The 19714-nt window shown below is 33.3% G+C and overlaps 1 protein-coding gene across 1 annotated transcript in view; it reads left to right on the plus strand.

Moving 5' to 3' along the window:
* The window catches only part of LOC129228336 (fibropellin-1-like), a 43991-nt gene that overhangs the window by 13653 nt on the left and 10624 nt on the right, over positions 1 to 19714 (plus strand). The window contains exons 8-13 of the mRNA XM_054863015.1: positions 5888 to 6001; positions 6122 to 6235; positions 9188 to 9301; positions 9742 to 9811; positions 11076 to 11131; positions 17083 to 17182. Coding sequence (XP_054718990.1) covers positions 5888 to 6001; positions 6122 to 6235; positions 9188 to 9301; positions 9742 to 9811; positions 11076 to 11131; positions 17083 to 17182 — 568 coding nt within the window. The remainder of the gene's footprint in view (positions 1 to 5887; positions 6002 to 6121; positions 6236 to 9187; positions 9302 to 9741; positions 9812 to 11075; positions 11132 to 17082; positions 17183 to 19714) is intronic.

The raw sequence follows: 19714 nt of genomic DNA on the forward strand, positions 1-19714 counted from the left end.
TCCTCTGTTTTCTGCTGAAAAAAAAAATACATTTTGTCTACGTTCGAAAAATTACACTTAAAAAACGGATTCAGGTTCACTGGTTTTGGTTTTGAATTTTAAGTGTTCGATTAAAAGAGGAACATGTGCGGGAATTTAAGCCGTAACGGTTAAAGCAGTCTGCTATGGGAAATAGTTCAATATTCAAAGATAAAAACACTTATTTTCAATCTAATTTATTACTTCTCTAGAATGTTTGTTTCAATTCTACGTGAGATATTCGTCATCCCATGTTATACGAATAATTTTAAATCGTATTAGGCTGGATAATGACAAAACATAGACGCATTATCTGAATACTTTTTTTCGGCAAAAAGCTTTTCTGCTGTTTTTTACTACGCATTCCTTCAATGAATAGCATTCGAAAAGGAAGGCGCAATTGCTAGGTTTGTTGGATTGTCGTGCTGTTATTCAAAATGGCGCCAATTCGAATCCGTGCCAATAAATATCTCTTTAATGTTTCTTTTTTTCCCGTCAGATGCTCATATGGGCAGTACTGTATTTGCCACAACCTGTTTTTTTCGCATGCACAATTACTGCTTTTTCACAAGTCACTACTCAGCCACACTTTTAATGATATTTATTTTTGTATTGAAATTACGTACAACCAAAAGGTGAGCGATGATCAAATTATCACAACGTTGTATTTAACGAGGTTTTGTTACTGATGTATTCAAATTACATCCCTTTTCTTGTGCGCTTACTTTTTCCGTGTACTTTTTTTTAGTTCTTCATAATGTTCTTCCTTTGAAATTTTTAAAGAACGAAATGCCTTATGAAACGATTTGAAGCACCGTGCGGAGTTCCGCACGGGTCAACTAGTCCTTATATATTATTTCTGTAGCGTGTTTTTGGTTTCTACGCGAGATTTTCCTCAATCCTTGATCGATTTCTTTGATTTACACCTTATTTTAAAGCTTATCGCGCAGGCTACTGACGAAAAATAGACCCACTGTCTAAAACATGTTTTTTCGGACAAAAAAACCTGTTTTAAAGAACCAGAATGAGGTTTTCTTTTAAATTTATAACTTTAACTTGCACTGTTGCCGACAGAGCTGAATAGCCTGATCGGCAGAGCGTTCGACTGGTAACCAGGAGAATGCGTGTTCGGGCCAACGTCCGGACAATCTGCGTCAAAAAATTAGAAAAATATCGCGCATTACATGAACAATGAATAACTAATATGAGGGAATACATGAGGTAGAAATGCTCCTAGCTGTTATGAAAACTTGATGCAACACGGAGCTAAATTGATACTCGATTTTAAAGTTTTTTTTAAAACTTTGGCTCCGGGAAGAAAATTAAAGCATAATGTAAGCGAAAATATAAGTATCAGGTTTAAGATTTCAGACTACATTGGAATTGTTTTTTTGTTCAGTAAAATATAATAAATTGTATGTTGAAATATAGATTCTTTTAATGATTTTTTAACTCTTTGTACAAATAAAAAAATACTACCTCAATTTAAAGGGTAATATATATATTTTTCTTCTTTTTGCAAAAAAAAAAAAAAAAAAATAGCGTATCATATTTTTACTAGATTTTAAAAGCTACGCTTAAAAAAGAACTTAGTTCAAATTATTTTGTATTTTAACCGTGCTGTTAAATGATGAACACGTGCTGCCATCTAAGTCATAACGGTTCAAACAGCCTGCGATAACAAATTGTAAAATTTTTCAAAGATAAAAACACTTCTCGGCAAGAAAAAAAAATTAAAATTACCTGCGGGGTTTTTTTTTTTTTTTTTCGGTAGAGCGTTCGTCTATAAACTGTCTGAACTTCGGGCCAGTTCGGGCTGTCCGACATAATAGCAAATTCACAGTAATATTACGCATTGCATGTACTCATAACATACAACAGATAACACACGTAATAAAATAAATGCAGTGGGAATGCTATTTGGTGTTTCGATTCCTTTATGCAAGATACAGTTATTATTCAGATAAGTTGACTGCTAATCGAAAGGTTTTCTTCCCTTTTTTTTAAGCTTTGACTCCGTCCAGACCACTGAGCATAATGTAAGCATAAAAAAAAGTATTAGTTATACCTGAAGAGAATCCTTTTTGTGCAGAAAAACATTTTCATTGTATGCTGAAATGTATATTTTTCTAATAGCAGTGCTCGAACTTTTGAACAAATGAAAAAATACTACGCCAATCTAAAACTACGAGTTTCAACCAGTAAATCTTTAATTATTTATTCCAATACGGTATAAAAACATTAAAATTATTATCAACTTTATTAGTAAGAAATCATTTTCTACTCCTCTGCTTTCGGCTGAAAAAAAAAAAAAAAACATTTTGTCTACGTTCGAAAAATTACACTTAAGAAACGGGTTCAATTCAACTGGTTTTGGTTTTGAATTTTAAGTGTTCGAGTAAAAGAAAAACAAGTGCGGGCTTTTAAGCCGTGCAGGTTAAAGAAGCCTGCTATGAGAAATTGTTGAATATTCAAAAATAAAAACACTTATTTTTTCAACCGAATTTATTACTTCTCTAGAATGTTTGTTTCAACCGCTGCGTGAGATTTTCCTCATTCTTTAATCAAATTTCATGTTTTACGAATAATTTTAAATCGTATCGTGCTGGCTAATGACAAAACATAGACGCATGATCTTATTATATATTTTTCGACAAAAAACTTTTTTTGCTGTGTTTTATTACGCATTCCTTCAATAAATAGCATTCGAACAGGAAGGCACAGTTGCTAGGTTTGTTGGACTGTCGTACTGTTAATCAGAATGGCGCCAATTCGAATTCGTGCCAATAAATATCTCTTTAATGTTTCTTTTTTTCCCGTCAAATGCTCACATGGGCGGACTATATTTGCCACAACCTGTTTTTTCACATGCAAAATTACTGATTTTTCACGTGTCACTCAGCCACAATTTTAATTATATTTATATTTGCATTGAAAATACGTACAACCAAAAGGGGAGCGATGATCAAATTATCACAACGTTGTATTTAACGAGGCTTTGTTACTGATGTCTTCAAATTACATGCCTTCTCTTGTGCGCTTGCGTTTTCCCGTTTAATTTTTTCGGATCTTCTTCATAATGTTCTTTCTTTGAAATTTTTAAAGAGCGAAATGCCTTATGAAACGATACGAAGCACTGTGCGGAGTTCCGCACGGGTCGACTAGTTTATAAAATTTAATTTTTTATAGCTTATTAATTTATTTGGTATATTTTGTGAGAAGTCATTGATTAAAAACTATAGTTAAAGCTTAGATGAATAAAATGTACATACAAAAATTTTTATGTTGGTTAATGCTTAATTTTAACATTCCGGTACTTTACCTATCACTTTCAAGTCATTTTGCACGTTTGGCCGAAGTAAGTACTTACTAAATTTACTAAACGTAAGTATGGTAAGTAATGCTTTTAATATAAAAAATTTCGTTAGTACTTACAAAGTTTAATAAGTTCCTACTTCGGCCAAACTCGAGCATTCTCAATTCCCTATGATTTAAAATCGACCGAACTTTTTCCAGCTTTGTTAAAAAATTTAATCGTATAAAAAGAATGAGTATGAGTAAAAAATTATTTCCATTCTCAGCCACAGCAACGCGTGACTGAGTCAGCTAGTGTTTAATTAACTGTTTAGTTCTATGAATTCCTAATAGGTGGCGGGATAAGTTTAGTTCTATGAATTCCTAATAGATGGCAGGGTAAGTTTAGTTCTATGAATTCCTAATAGATGGCGGGGTAAGTTTAGTTCTATGAATTCCTTATTTATGGCAGGATAAGTTAACTCTTCAAGAGGGCGCTGGCAGATACTGTCGATAGCTACGAGAAACCATGCCCAGTGCTACGCTGTTGTGAGCAGCGAACAGATTTTTGAATGCGGGGTTTTTTTTTTTTTTTTTTTTCGATTTTTAGAATTTTTCGAAATTTAGAATTTGATTTTGTAGAATTTTTCTATTGGGTTTAAATTTTCCTCATTTCTTCAACGTTTGTTTCTGTTCTTATAGTTGTTAATTGTAACGTATCTAAGTAAATGATTTGATTTGTCGTATTATTCAATTTTGATTGTTCTTTATAACGTTTTTATTATAGCATTGTTTATTTGGCGAAAAACTTGAAATTATAGGGGAAAAACCGTTTTACCCTCTAAAGGGCAAGGTTAAAGGCAAGGTGGTTGCTTGGCGCGTTAAGCAATGAACTATGTAGTTGAAGGATATTTTTGAGCTTTAAAGCTACTGTTAATATTTTTATGTGTTTTGGCGAATAGCTTTAAATTCCAAACATACTTAATAGGTCTTATGAAAATGTGTGTACGCATTTTAGTTGGAAGAAAAATGATAATTTCACATCAGAAGAGGGGATGGTGGGGGGCATGGAGTTTTTTTGTTCAACGAACTTCCTTTGAATTCTTAGCACGGGCATCGTCGTGCGGGTACTGCTAGTAAAATATAAATTGTGCACTTTTAGCATGTTAAAGGTTTTGGGTGTTTTCCGTAAGCTTACTGAAGCGTCCCAACTTTGTATTCAGGCTACTTCAGCGGGTTTTTGAATCTGTAATGCACTTTCTCGATTTCTTCTAAAGCGCAATTTTCTGGGTTTTAAATTTTACGGATGATTTTTGAAAAGGTTTATAACTTTTACGTAATTCCTGAATTGCTGAAGGTATGAAAACAAAAACCTTGAATGAGAATACCAATTCCTTCACCGAAAAATATACTCTATTTTCAGTGTTGTTAAATGGTAAATCCATCGTTCATCATATGCGACACAAAGTTTTTCTTGCTCTTCTTACAGAAGTACGAGGAAGGTGATTGGAACTTCAAAAGATGCTTGAGAAAATATTCGTTTTATGAGCAGCTAAAGTTGAAAAACGTTTGCAGGGAAAATCTTTGAGGGATTCGAAATCTTGTGGGATATTGCTCTCAATTCCACTAAATACCATGCGGGATTCCACGGGAATCCGGATAGGGATTTTGGGATTGGAAACCCCACTTCTGATGCACTACATAGCACTGTGTGAAATAAGAAACCGAGTCGTTTCATACAATCACAGAATTGTGAAGTCTATGTTTTCTGATTTTTTTTTCTTATAACATTTAATCTTCCATGTGCGAAAAAAAAAAAAAAAATACCACCAATAATTCCGAGTTTACAAGCAATTTTAAATGCCATTGAACTTGAAATTACGTTTCCACTTTAGTACAACCCGTTCAATAATGTGCAAATAACTCCTTCAAAAAAAAAAAAAAAAAATTACAACAGCGAATCAAGCAGCTTGTTGGGACGAAGGCCTTTATTCACTAAGAAAACGAACAACAGCAGCAAGGAAAAGATTTCAAACCTGCAATGTGTAATTCAACTATGCTCATTTATTATAAAAATATTTATTAAAATTATTAGCGAAATATAAAAAAGGCATCTGCCTTTCGGAAAGAAAGCTTTGGCAAAATTGTTGCACTAGTAGTAATTGACTTTCTAGAATACCATACAAAATAGCTTTCGGCCAATATTTTACCTCTGCTCAAATACAAGGAATTTATCCCCTATATGAGACACATAACTCTTTTCATCGAAATCTTTTAAATCGCTTTTATCCTGCCGCTTAAGATACTTCTATTTCTCAATAAGTATTCATAGAAATGCTTTACGTGCATTATCCGTACGTGCCCTTCCTAATCCAAGAAATTAATCATGCTTTTAAAAAACATTCCAAAGAAAAAAAAACCACCAGGTAAAATTTGACTTGACAAAATTATATGGACTACTTTTCACGATACTTTTCCCCATTCTATTTGCATTCTATTGAAGTTCAAACTGATTATTACCATCATCATCATTCTTGTCATTATTATGAAAGTATTAATAAATTACTTCTGTCAGGTCCTTGCTCGCCTAACCCATGCGAACACGATGGAGTGTGTACGGTTAAAGAAGAATCTTATAAGTGTGAGTGCAAGACTGGATTTTCTGGAGACAAGTGCGAAAAGCAGGAAGGCAAGAAAGAGTTTTTTTCCAACTCAATTTGGCTGTTAAGAATGTTGGGCTTACAATTTTTTGATTAAAGAAAAACAGAAAAGAAACGTATTTGATTAATGTTTTTTTTTTTTAATCCAGATCCGTGCACACCTAATCCTTGTCAAAACGATGGAGTGTGTAAAGTTGAAAATGCGGTTGCCAAGTGTGAGTGCAAGACTGGATTTTCAGGAGAAAGATGCGAAACGCAAGCAGGTGAGTTGAAAGCGATTATTTTCCCTATCTGTTTCATTTTTTAAGATTTTACTTTTTTTTTTTTGTTTTTAACGACACTCAAAAACAAACGATTCAAGAAAAACAGATCAACAGAAAGAGAAAAGTCACTTTCGTTTCACTTCTGCTTTTTTCCCCTTTTTAGATCCTTGCACGCTCAACCCTTGCCGAAACGGTGGAGTATTTTCAGAAAGTTACCACCATATATAGCCAGGGCTAAGGCAGAAATACATAAAATACAGCGCCAGCTCAGTCATTCCATCCCAAGGACTGCAGTTTTGTGCTTATTAGCATTTATCAGCCTGGAATAGGAAGTGCCTGAGCTGGAGGTGGAAAACCTCTTAAGGAAACCACGAGTGCCAAACGAACTCGTAGCTAATACAGAATTAGCACTGACCAGACGAATGACTGAAACAATGGTTAGGGTCAACTCGAAGACTGGCAGCTAAATACCATGTCTTGCCTTCAATCTTCGAGTTGAACCAAACCATTGCTTCGGTCACTCGTCTGGTCAGTGCTAATTCTATATTAGCTACGAGTTCGTTTGACAGCTCGTGGCTTCCTTAAGAGGTTTTCCATCTCCAGCTCAGACACTTCCTATTCCAGGTTGATGAGTGTTACTAAGCACGAAACTGCAGTCCTCGGATGGAGTGACTGAGCTGGCGGTGTATTTTATGTATTTCTGCCTTAGCCCTGGCTATTAGTCGGTAACTTACTCAAAATACCACTGCCTTGCCTGCAATCTTCGAGTTGAATTGAACCATTGCTTCGGTCACTCGTCTGGTCAGTGCTAATTTTATATTAGTTACCAGTTTGTTTGGCACTTTTTGCTTCCTTAAGAGGTTTTAAACCTCCAGCTCCAGAACTTTCTATTCCGGGCTGATGAGTGCTAATAAGCATGAAACTGCAGTCCTTGGTTGAATGACTGAGCTGACGGTGTATAATATGTACGGTGGAGTATGTTCAGTTAAAGAAGAAATTGTTAAGTGTGAATGCAAGACTGGATTTTCAGGAGATACATGTGAAAAACAGGAAGATAAATTTTATAGAAAACGTATTCTTTATCAGTATTACAGTTTTTGAAATACTAAGAATAACATATTATGTGAGATTAAAACACAAAGGAAACAAAATGTTTGGAATGATTAAAGTGTGATTTACTGGAATAGTTTCGTATGCCGTAATTAGTAAGAACGGTACTTAATGCGCAGTTTTGTTTTGCATTTGTGTTATTATCATTATTATTTTTTACCATTATTATTATTATCTTTATTATTATCATTATAACTACTACTACTACTATTAACATTATTGTTTTAATTCTTTATTATTATTATTATTTTGCATTTTGTAACTATTATATTATTACAAAAAACTGTAAACTTGTATCGTTATAATTTTTATCATAACTATGATCATTACCAGTATTATTATTAGAACTATTATTATTACTATTATTATTATTAGAACTATTATTATTATTATTATCAGAACTATTATTATTACCCTGCATTATCCGGCATGCCGGAAAATTTGAGGTTTATTTTGCAACAAAATAAAAGTGATTTCCCCATTCAGTTACAATCAGAAAGCAAACCACTGTCAGGAAAAAAAAAATAAATTCCGAAAGTAACCTTCTTTGAAAAAAATGTGTATTGCATATAATATGCGCTTGTTATTTATGGCAAGTCTTAATAATGGATTTAATTAATGCCAATAAAGTAATCAATTCAGAAGCAACCATTGTGAATGCGATTTGTTCATAATTTCTTTAATGAATTAATTTAGGTTCCTTTTAGAGAGGTAAGTTTATTTTTTATTGTTTGAATAGCTATGGAAAATTCTTTAGCACTGGTTTAGGGGCGTTCATTTAATGCTTAAATGTTTGCTGACTTAGTTTTAATTAAATTTTTGTAAAATAATTCGTTATTAAAAATTATTTTTCGTGTTAAAAAAAAAATGACAGTGTTAGTAAAATTTTTTACAAAATTAAACTGTTTATTAATACTAATAAAATATGTATAGAACTTATGTTCATTTTTAAGTTGAACACATATTTTTTATAGAATTAATTTTTTTTGTTCCTAACCTCGATTTTTCCGACATTCCTTTAAAGGACCAGGCAACTGTTATTGAAAATCTAGTGACCCTCGAATTTTGTGGCATGCCGGATAATGCGGGGTAACACGGTATTATTATTATTAGAACTATTATTAAGTATTATTATTAGAACTGGTATTATTATTATTATTATTAGAACTATTATTATTATTTTTGTATTAGAACTATTATTATTATTATTATTTTTAGAACTATTATGATAACTATTATCATTATTATTATTTTGCCATTTTCGTGAACGAGCTTGTAATTGCTTTTCTCTCCCAACTATTAATAACGAAATTTATTTTTCGAGAAAAAAAACGAAGCTTAAACAATATTGAAAACGCTCTTTCAAAAATTAGTTTCTTAATAAATCTAGGATTTTTCATAAAAAATAATTTCTTCCCATTCTATTTCATTCTCCAATCTTTAAGTTTGACTTTCAAAAACTTTCTGAAAATTTTTACTTACTATATAGGAAAGTATATCTTATCTGAGTTCCGATAAGATGGGGAGGAGAACAATCGGTTTACTGCCGAAAATGAACCCATATGTGAGTGGGCTGAATGACCAGCTTTTGCAATTGTATTAGAATTTAAATTAAGCAGAGAAACACATGGACCAAATTTTCCTTTCCCTCCTCGTCCAGATTGACTCATCTTAACTGTCCACTTGCCAATTCCATAGTAACCGTGGGCAGACAGTTACTTTTTAATGAACAACGTAGTTGACGATCAATTTGTGAAGTCGCTGGAGGTTTATGGATGAGAACTTTCTGTAAGCAGTACGTAAATTTTAAACTACGGTTTTTTTTTTTTTAAACTTTTCCAGATGCATGCATTCCAAACCCATGTCTCAATGGTGGAACATGCGAGTTAAAGGAAGGAAAACGAAAATGCACTTGCACTGCTGAGTTTTCTGGTGACATTTGTGAAACTAAAATAGGTACGTAGCAAATTCTTAACACAGGATATCATCTTAAATATATCGTAAAGTACATTTTTTATATCCAAAATTATAAGAGCTAAAGTTTTCATGGACGCAGAAAAACCGTAGGTAAAACACAGGGAACAACTTTCAAAGCTGCAACGGAGAATTATGAAAAAGTAAAGAAAAAAAACTAAGAGTAGAGCTTGTTTCTTGACTATTAATATCAAATGAAGTATTGTTCTGCCAAGTTTTGCCTTTCTTACGTTATTTTCGATCATAGACATAAAAAGACTGACAGTTGGCTATTAATAAAGTTGTTTATTCATTTTCATAAAATCGTCAGTTTTCCCTTAATTTTGATCAATCAAAAAAGAAACTCACGTACAATTTTCACACATAGATGAAAAAAGTTGAAATTTTTATTTTTTGTACTAACACATTACCTTTGATTTTAGATCCTTGCAGTCCTAATCCTTGTGTACATGGGAAATGCCAAAAAGCTGGTATAAATGGATTTGCTTGCAGGTAAAGTGAATTTTAATTTCTAAATGAGCAAACAAAAATAACTGGAGAAAATGCCTGTTGAAACAGCTATAATAAGTGGGGGGGGGGGGGAATCCAACCTTAAGCGTTACCTGTCCATTTTGTAAACGGAGCGTTCAAAAACAAGCAACGGAGCTTGGAAAACACTTTCTTACGAAACGAAACAAATCCTTTCATGCAGTCTTTACTACGTCCTCTTACCAAAAACATTTATTAAGTTGTGTTTTTCCTTACCGAATTAATATTCATTAAGTTCTCACATTAAAGTGACTACTTGTCAAACCAACCTAGTGTTTTTTAATAAAAATTAATTTATTTGTTTCCAATTTGCTTTAAAAGTCTTGTCTTGGTTGCTTTAACTGCTCGACTTTTCGCTTATAGTCAAAGTTTTAACAACCATGTAGTCCCAGTCTCCGATGCTTTAAGCAATCTTTCATAGTTTTAGAAATAAAAAACGATATTGATTTAATTCCTTATTACTAAAAATTCAATCCAGTTATTCTTCAAGTTCAATATTTTAAGTTGAAAATATAAAACTAAAGTTAATGTTATTGATATTGTTAAACTGTGAGCTTTTAAAAGGGCTCAGCTTATTAACTTTTAGTGGAAGCTCAGCCAGGACGTGTGATAGTTCTTGAAAAAACATATTTTTTCTTGTGCAACATAAAGAAGAGCCAAAGTTAAAAGTAACTTGTTTGTTATGGCTATGATATATACAATGACATGTTAAACGAAATATTGGGAATACGCTCTTTACAACATTAAGTAGCTCATTATACTTTAAATGACTTCTGAAGCAAGTATTCTAAGTCAAAGTATGAAACGTTAAACATATAGATCTAAGATATTCGCGTCAAGAGCAATAAGTCGAAGCTATCGGCGAAAACGGACAGACTCAACTGAGCTGCCGAAAGAAAACAACCAAGTCTGACTTGGGTTCAAATTGAAAGGGAAGACCATGAGGCAAAGTGCCGGGAGCTTAAATGCTACTGGCAATTTGCATATTCTGCTGACGCAATCTTGTTGCAAGAAGGAAAGAACGAATGAGAAAAAACTAATGCAAATTAAGGCTGCCAACTCTTCTGGAAAATAATTTATCTCCTTTCGCAACAGATATATTCGTATGTTATACAAAATTCATAGTTGTTTCTATTATATTTATTAAATTTTATAAAATGTACCCAAAAGTGCTTTTTTTTTTTTTTTTTCACAATTTGCCAACATAAATTTTTTTCTTTACTTACAGTTGCGAAGGGAAGTTCAGAGGATTTCATTGCAATATTACCAATGAAGCAGTAGAAGGTACATTACAGTGTTTATTTATTAGAATTTGAGACTTTTTCGTAATAAATATCTTTAAATTAACATAAAACTATTAATGCAGCATTCATCCTGAAATTTAAGAAGAATTCTGTACTGTTTTCATTAATTTGATTTTGATTTGTGTTAGAGGCAAAAAAAAATGATTTCACAGTTCCCCAGTTTGTGTACAAAGTATCATAATAAAGATTAGAACTACTTGGGTATAGATAACTACATTTCTGTTGAATTTATTTCTGTACTAGTGGCACCCGCACGGCTTCGCCCGTAATAGAAAATCAAAAGGTCTTTTGGTTCGCCTGTATATTTACAAATAATGTATGGTGAAATTTCTCGCCAATTGGCTTGTACCGATGTTACGGTTCCACGTTATGATAATTTCGTATCTCGCCAATTGGCTTCGGCCCATGTTACGGTTCCACGTTATGATAATTTCGTAATTTATTATAGTTTTTTTCTTAAAATTGGAATAAAAAAAGAACCACATCGAATTTTCGAAAAATCGCTTCGAGGTGCACACCCCCATGCTACATACTAACTTTGTGCCAAATTTTATGAAAATCGGCCGAACGGTTTAGGCGCTATGCGTGTCACAGACATCCTACAGACATCCTACAGATATCCTACAGACATCCAGACATCCTCCGGACAGAGAGACATTCAGCTTTATTATTAGTAAAGAATACGTGCATACAGAATTATTCAGATGTGAGTAGCTTAAATTGTGTAAATCTAATTTTATTCATATGACTAGCTGCGTTGCCCGACTTTATCCGGTCTACCTTGAAAATAAAAATTGTGTCAAGTGACGTTTAGTCAACAATCAATCTTAAATAAAAGGAAAAAAAACATCATGCAAAGTTTTCCTTCCAAACAATGACGACAGAAAATAATTTTAAGAAATTAAAATGAGAAAGATGGATTTAAAAAGCGTAACCATGGACACACAAAATAAGATAATTTTAAGAAATTAAAATGAGAAAGATGGAAAGAAACAATGGATTCAAAAAGAGTAACCGTGGAAACGCGAAAATAAAATGGTTAACAACTTGAATAAAGATGAGATTTTCGAACTTGATTTAAAAAGGCTTGTAACTTTTTTTTCCCTTTGGAGATAGAAGCTTAGTTTTTCGATCACGGGTCGAGACAGATGTGTAGTAAAAAATGTCACTTTTTCCATTGGTGTCAAAAAGAAAACGGTGGGACAATTCCTTCACTTTTTATGAATAGATTTAATGAAGAGAGTAGTGCCTAAATTTCCGCTAAGCCTAAAAAGGTTCGAGCTAAAAACGCAAATAACTCCCGCTGTAATTAAGTTAGAGCATTGAAAAACTGTGTAGAACGTGGTAAACTCTACCCTTTCCAACGATATATAATATTAATACTTGCAAGCATTTTTTCACCCCCATGTTCGGGAATTTACGTAGAAATTGGGCCTAAATTGGGATAAAAAAAGAACTACTCATCGATTTGTCTGCCAACCTTTCCGGTGCTAAAAGAAAGATACTCTAAAAATTTCAGGGAAATCGACCGAGTATTTTTCGAGTTTTGCACATTCACAAAAGCAGACGCTTTTTAAAGACTTCATTTTATACTATGTAGAGATATAGATAAAATTTACATGAATAAACCAAGTCCGAATTGCTTGCCAGAAGGCATAGTACATGTCCACTCAGGACGGAGAGAAAAAAATCTTACCTTCACAGTCTCGGAAATTTTTGTATTTAACGCATGTTAAATATCATAACAAAGGGAGTTACAGAAATATATTTGTTTTTCCCAACATAACTTCTGGCCCAAGACACAGCCCGCCAAAAATGGCAATCTGAGCGCCATTTCAAAAGTGTTGATTTTCGACAAGTTATTTTTAATTGCTTTATCTATAGGACGGCGCATGGTATTTTGTTGCTTTTTTTTAAGATGGTGGTTTTCTTTTTAATACTATATGCAACATTTGGAATTATGTGTGTAATTTTGCTTGTGAAATAGTTTTGAAAAAAAAATTTTTTTTCAAAAAAACGCCCATTTTAAAATTTTTGATTTTTTACTACTTTTTCAGGGATTTTCCACTTTTGAGTTTTAACAGATTTTAGAAACATTTGAAGGAATGAAATCTTTAAACGAATGTAAAGAACTTGATAAGTCAGAATTTTTAGTAGAAAGTAACTAGTGAACATTTTTAATTTTGTTATACGAGGTGTGGCTAGAAAAAAATCGAACTGATGCTATAAAAAAATTTATTTTCCATTATTTACAATTTGATGTTATCTCCTTCAATGTACTCTCCTCCTCGGTCTATACACCGCTCCATACGAATTTTCCACTGTTCATAGCAATGCTGCAGATCATTTTCGGTAAGTCCATACATTACTTCCGTCGCTTTTTATTTTACTGCTTCAACACTCTCAAATCTAGTTCCTTTCAAAGCTGACTTGACTTAAGGGAAAAGAAAAAAATCACAGGGGGCCTAGGATGTCAGAACAAATTATTCTTCGGCGTTCCTTCTGTTCAATTGTGAGACACTTCGGAACCATTTTTGCACACACTTTGTTCATGTTGAAACTTTCATGAAGAATCTGCCTAACACTTTCCTTGTCAATTCCTGTCAACTCAGACATTGCTCTGATTGTTAAACGGCGATCTTCTCGAACAAGTTTACCGATTTTTTCAATGTTTGCATCAGTTTTTGCTGACAATGGTCTGCCAGTGCGAGCGTCATCTTTTGTGTCTTCGCGGCCATCTTTAAATCGTTTAAACCACTCAAACACTTGTGTTCGCGATAAACAATCATTGCCGTAAACTTGTTGCAACATTACAAACGTTTCACTTGCAGATTTTCCAAGTTTGAAAAGAAATTTGTTGTTAACACGCTGTTCTTTCTGTACACTCAACATTTTTCCGACGCACAGACAAAACGTCAACTACTTAGAACAGACGCCAAGGGCAGACTGAGTGCAGGAGGCAGATGAAACTCGAGCAGTAGGCGGAGCAAGAGTCACGTGACAGGCCAGGCGACGTTCAGCCTTATTGCATTCGTTTTATTGTTTCATCTGTGCTAGTTCGGTTTTTTTCTAGCCGCACCTCGTATAACCCCACTTTTGTTTTTAGTTCCGCTTCATAAATGAATTCTATCTTTTACGAAAATAAGAATTCAGTATTTAGCCGAATTGCTAACCAAAATGAAAATGCGGCTACATAACAAAATTAGAAGTATCTGCTGAACACTTTTTACCAAATAAAATTTTCAAGTCTACATTTACGTACATAGTTCCTGAAAAACTCTCATTTTTCCAAGTGCCTCTAAAGCCCATTAAACTCGAAAATGGAAGCTATCATTTTTAGGGAATGCAATACTCAATAATACCAATCAACAATAAAAGTCAAAATTTTAAAATAGTTATTTTTGAAACAAATTCGGAAATAATTTTATTTTTAATTTTTTCTTTCAAAATGCTGTAGCAAGAAAAATTAAACACATCTTCGCAAATGGCGACATCTATTTAAAACAATATTTACTGTACTTAAAATTAGAAAAAAAAAGGGGGGGGGGGGGTAACGAGATATCGCGAATTGTCCCAGGGATACATTAACTTTGAAATTTTGTCTAAAACTGCAAGTGAGAAATATCTCCCAGGTAGCCATCTTTGGTGGGCCAAATCCTGGGCGAGGAATCTTTTTAAGGTAAAAACAAATATTTGCCTGAAACTAACTTTTTTATGAATTTTATGTTAAATGAAAAAACTTTCCAGGCTGTAAATAAACCCCCTACCTGGACTGATGTAAACTATACCTGTAAAACTTACTTCCATAAAACGTAAAAAAGATTAAAAATGTTCAAAGTGACTTTGAATCGTTCTTGAGTGAAACATTATGTGTAAATGTCTCTGTTTTTATTAACCTCCTTCTCCGTAAAGGTAAAAAAGAAGTATTCTGTATAAAAGCATGAAAGAAAAAGTAATGTACTGTAAACATTTTTCTAAAAGCAAAAAAATTGAATAGAAGATGAAGAAAACAATTAAACAAATGTTCTGAAAACGACTGGGGTAAATGTGTCTGTAGGTTTGTTTGCTCACCTAATAACTTTTTTGGGAACAATCTAATTCAAACAAACCTTTTAGTTCGGTAGATCTCAGTGAGGACACTTCATTCTTCTTTGTCATTTTTTTTTTAATTTCCAAGAAGTTTCGTACCTTATGAACAACTTAAAAAAACGCCTTTGAGGAAATCTAACGCAAATGTACATCCTGAATTTCAAGGCGACTTTGCTTGAAATAAATTTTGTTGCGAAATAGCTCTCCACAATGAATACATTTAGAAAAAAAACTTTCCAAATGAAGGATTCAAAAAATTTTACTAGTAATACCTGCAGAAAAATTAAAAATCCTTTTTTATCAAAATATTATTCTCCTAATGTATTTTTATCTTCATCCTTAAGCTTACAATACTAAACAATATTTTAGTACAAAAAGAGAGAGAGAGAAACAAGGTTTCAAGAAACAAGAACAAAGTTATTAATCAATATCGGAATGCCATCTTTGCTAGACATCATTTAACCAAAGTTGGAACTTGATTAACTGAACCGAAATGATATTTCATAGCGCAATTGATTTCATAGTGAAAAAACAGTGATTACTGATTTTTATTTCAATTTAAAACTTCATGTTGCACTTTTTATTTTTCACTGTGTAAATGAAAACTCGAAGTGCTCTATTTTTACCTAGAAGAAAGAGCTGCAAATCGTTTTATTTTTGATAAAAGGTTTACTTTTATTACTATCCTTTTTTTCTTTTGTTTTCCTTCAACAAATGTTTATTAGCATTATCTTTTAAATTTTGGCACTGGAAAAAAAACTCATAATAATGCATTTGTTTTACCCAAAGGAAAGAGTTACAAACGATTTTGTTTTTGATGAAAAAATATTTATTCTGGAGTAATCTTAATTTATTTATTACGATTTTTTAAAAATCTTGTTTCATTTAAAAGTAATACAGTACTAATATATTGACTGCCTTTGTATTATATAAAAGTTGCTGCTACTTTATTTTTGCATGTTTTCAAATATTCAGATTCGAAATTATATGTTGATAGAAATATATTTCTGTAACTTTGTTCTTTAATTCACTTCTCGTAAAATGATGCACGTAAATATTTGGTAAAACCGCCTAATTTAAATTGTTCATAATAGAAAACTTATTGCCCATTAAAATTTTAATGAAAAATATACCCTGACAGTCTGAGAAACTAAATTCAACACAAATTCTATATCATCACTTTTTTCTTTTTTATAAGAGTTGAAATTTTGTTGCAAGTATGTTGATGTAAGAATTCAGTTATAAGTGATAAAATTTATCGTTGACACGCTTTGTAATTTAGCTAATTACGAAAATTTAGCTGATGCTGGAAAGTCGATGTTGATTTACATATAAGTAAGCTTGCTGTGTTCTAGACGAAACTTCTGGTTGCATTTAGTATGGTTTACACAATGTTTAAAAAAATAATATGCGGCGTAGTTGCATGAAAAATGTTTGCTAAAATGAACGTCCAAAAGTGTCCAAACGTAGGAGAAAATGGATGAAAAAGCGATGAGAAATACGCTTTGAGTTTGTGACGAAGAATTTGTCTGAAACGTACGCGGTTTCATACAAAACGGTTAGTATCATATTAAGGATGTAAGTCATTCCGTCAGCTTTTGCACTAAATTGGTTGATTCTAAATGTTCGCACTTCAAAAATTTGTGCAAACATAGAATTTAAACTTCGTATGAGTTGAAATTTTTGTTGCTGTATTAAGTATATTATATTACTTACATTAAAGTTTGCTTTTTTCCTGTGTGTGTGTGTGTGTGTGTGTGTGAAAGCTCTTCGTGCAATACTACTTTATTACATTCAGTGTTCATGTGAAAAAAAAGTCATTCTTATTTTTTTTTCTTTCAGACATGAGAAAAGCTGGTAGGCACAACACTACTGTTGTAGCAGTTGTGATGTCTCTGCTAATTGTAGCAATAGTCGGTGTCATGTGCTACGTGTCTAGAAGGTAAGATTATTATGTTTATTATTTCTAAAAATACTTCACATGGTTTCCTACTTTTCAGACAGTTGGAGAGATGCGTTGGATATTTAGAACATTTTTAGTAGTTTCACAGTACGCTGATGTAGAGTTAGAAGTAACGAAGTAAAATGAAGCTTCATTTATTCGTAATATGCAAAAGAAGGTAAGTTGCAGAAATAAAATTGTGGGGTGAAAACACTGGTAACTATCGTCGAATTCAGAAAATCGTTCTGAAATGAAACAATACCTAAAACCCGTTCCAAGAAAATAATTGGCAACTCAGATGCCCAATTTCTGCCAGTAACATGTCTTGAAAAAATCAGGAACGTTTCGCGCTAAAACTTAGTAACCCTATCGAAATTAGCCTGGAATCTTTCTGAAGGACTCAAAAACCTTCTCAATCAAAGCAAGTCATGTTTCTGAAATGACTCAGAAATCTTTAGTTTAAACATTAAAGTATATAGTGATAGCTTGGCACCTTTCTCCTTTACCAATGAAAGCTTCTAAAGAAAATATGACCGAACCTGAGACGAAATTGAAAACAATTTCTTCGAAGCTTTATTTGGAGACTTTATTTCGTCCTTGATTGGGGTTCCTTCAAAGCTACACTGTCCGGAGACTTTACACTGTAAAAAAAAAACCCGAAACGTTACTGGGTATTTCCGTGTTACGTTTCGGGATTTTAATGGTTTTATCCACTTCCTGGAAAAATCAAGTTTAATCGTCAAAAAGTTTCCTGAGTTAGTACAAGTTGCATGAATGTTGACTTTTCACTGCTGTGAAAAATATTTTTAGCTCCCAGTTCAAAGATTAACGGAGCGTATTTATAAAGTGCATCGGTTGCAGCAGTTACTGCGCGTCCGTGCTAGTTAAGCTTCCTAAGGGAGCGTATAAGTATGGACTACGTAGCTTTGGAAGAATTGCAGGTGAGTAAAATTCTCGCTACTTGCCATTTTGGCATTGTTTGCAACAATGCTCTTGGAACTTCCTTGATAAACCAGGAAGATGCAGCAAAGTTTTTATATTATACCTTCCTAACTTTACTCTAATTTCCCAGAGAAACGACTGGGGTTTAACGGGAACATTTCTGAAGTTTTCAGGAGGCTTCCAGGATAAGATCATGAAGGTTACTGAATTTTAGCGGAAAACGTTCCTGGTTTTTGCGAGATATGTTACTGGCAGAAATTGGGCATATCAGCGACCATTATTTTCCAGCAACATTTCTGAATCGCTTTTACAGTGTAAGGTAGGTGCGGGTATTAAGGCCTGTCGGGTAATAAGGCCTAAACAGCGAAAATATAATCTAAAATGGTTGTGGCCGCTCAAAAACGCTATCGTAGATAATTTACACTCCCAGATGGCACCTCAAACTGGTCGCAACGCCATGCTCAGTTGTTTTGACCAGCGAGCCCAGATTCATTTTCACGGAACGCTTGTAAGACACGAATAATAAAAAATCGTCAGATTGAAATGTAAGTAATTTTTGTAATATCATACTTTTATGCATAGTTTTGCGCTACAGTTATCTGTCGTGAATGCTTCTATCGATATTTCATGTCTGAGGGAAATAATATGATCGAATTATTGTACTTTTTTGTATTTTTTTAAATTCGACGTCAGCGGCTAATAAGGCCTACGAAAGTTGACCGTAGGCCGTATTATACTCCTTTTTTTGTAACGTAGTTTTTCAGCTGTGCATCTTATTTTGAACCTTTCTCAACATGGTATGAGTGTTTATTAGTAATTGCGGCTGTTTACGACTTGGTTCAATCTTATTTTAGTGCCTACATCACGATGCCCCCTAAACGAGCACTGTGGTCTGATAATGACTTAGTGTCGGCTGTCCAAGCAGTAAGAGGAGGTATGCTGAGCTCATATAAAGCAGCTGTGAGGTATAATGTTCCCAGGAGAACCATTAGAAACCATCTCCAGACCGGAAGTTTGGAAAAAACACTTGGCGGAAAATCTATTCTCAGTGATGACCAGGAAGCTGATCTTGTCATCAGAATTTTGAGGTTTGCTGAAGTAGGGTTGCCTGTGACACCACACATTTTCCGACGCTTGGTTTATAAATTTGGGAGCTTAATAACATAAAGCATAATTTTAATAAACTTGCTAAAGTTGCTGGTAAAGATTGGTTTAAAGCATTTATGAAAAGACACCCGGAAATATCTAGACGAAAAGCTCAATTTATGAACCCGGCCAGAACTCAAAAGCTTAACAAATTTATCGCTAATGATCACTTTAACAGACTGAATGAAATTTATTATAAACTGGACTTGAGAAGTCATCCTGAAAGAATATACAACATGGATGAGAAAGGCTGCCGTCTCACAATTCACCACCAGCAGACTGTTTTGGCAAAGAAGGGGACTAAAAGAGTGCATTTACAGTCTTCGGAACACGCCGCAAGTGTCACAATAGCTGGATGTGTAAATGCATTTGGTACTGCTATACCACCAATGATAATATTTAAAGGCAAACGGTTGAAGACAGAATTATATGACAATTTGCCAC

The sequence above is a fragment of the Uloborus diversus genome, chromosome 8 (genome assembly GCF_026930045.1).
Source record: "Uloborus diversus isolate 005 chromosome 8, Udiv.v.3.1, whole genome shotgun sequence".
Classification (NCBI taxonomy): Eukaryota; Metazoa; Arthropoda; class Arachnida; order Araneae; family Uloboridae; genus Uloborus; species Uloborus diversus.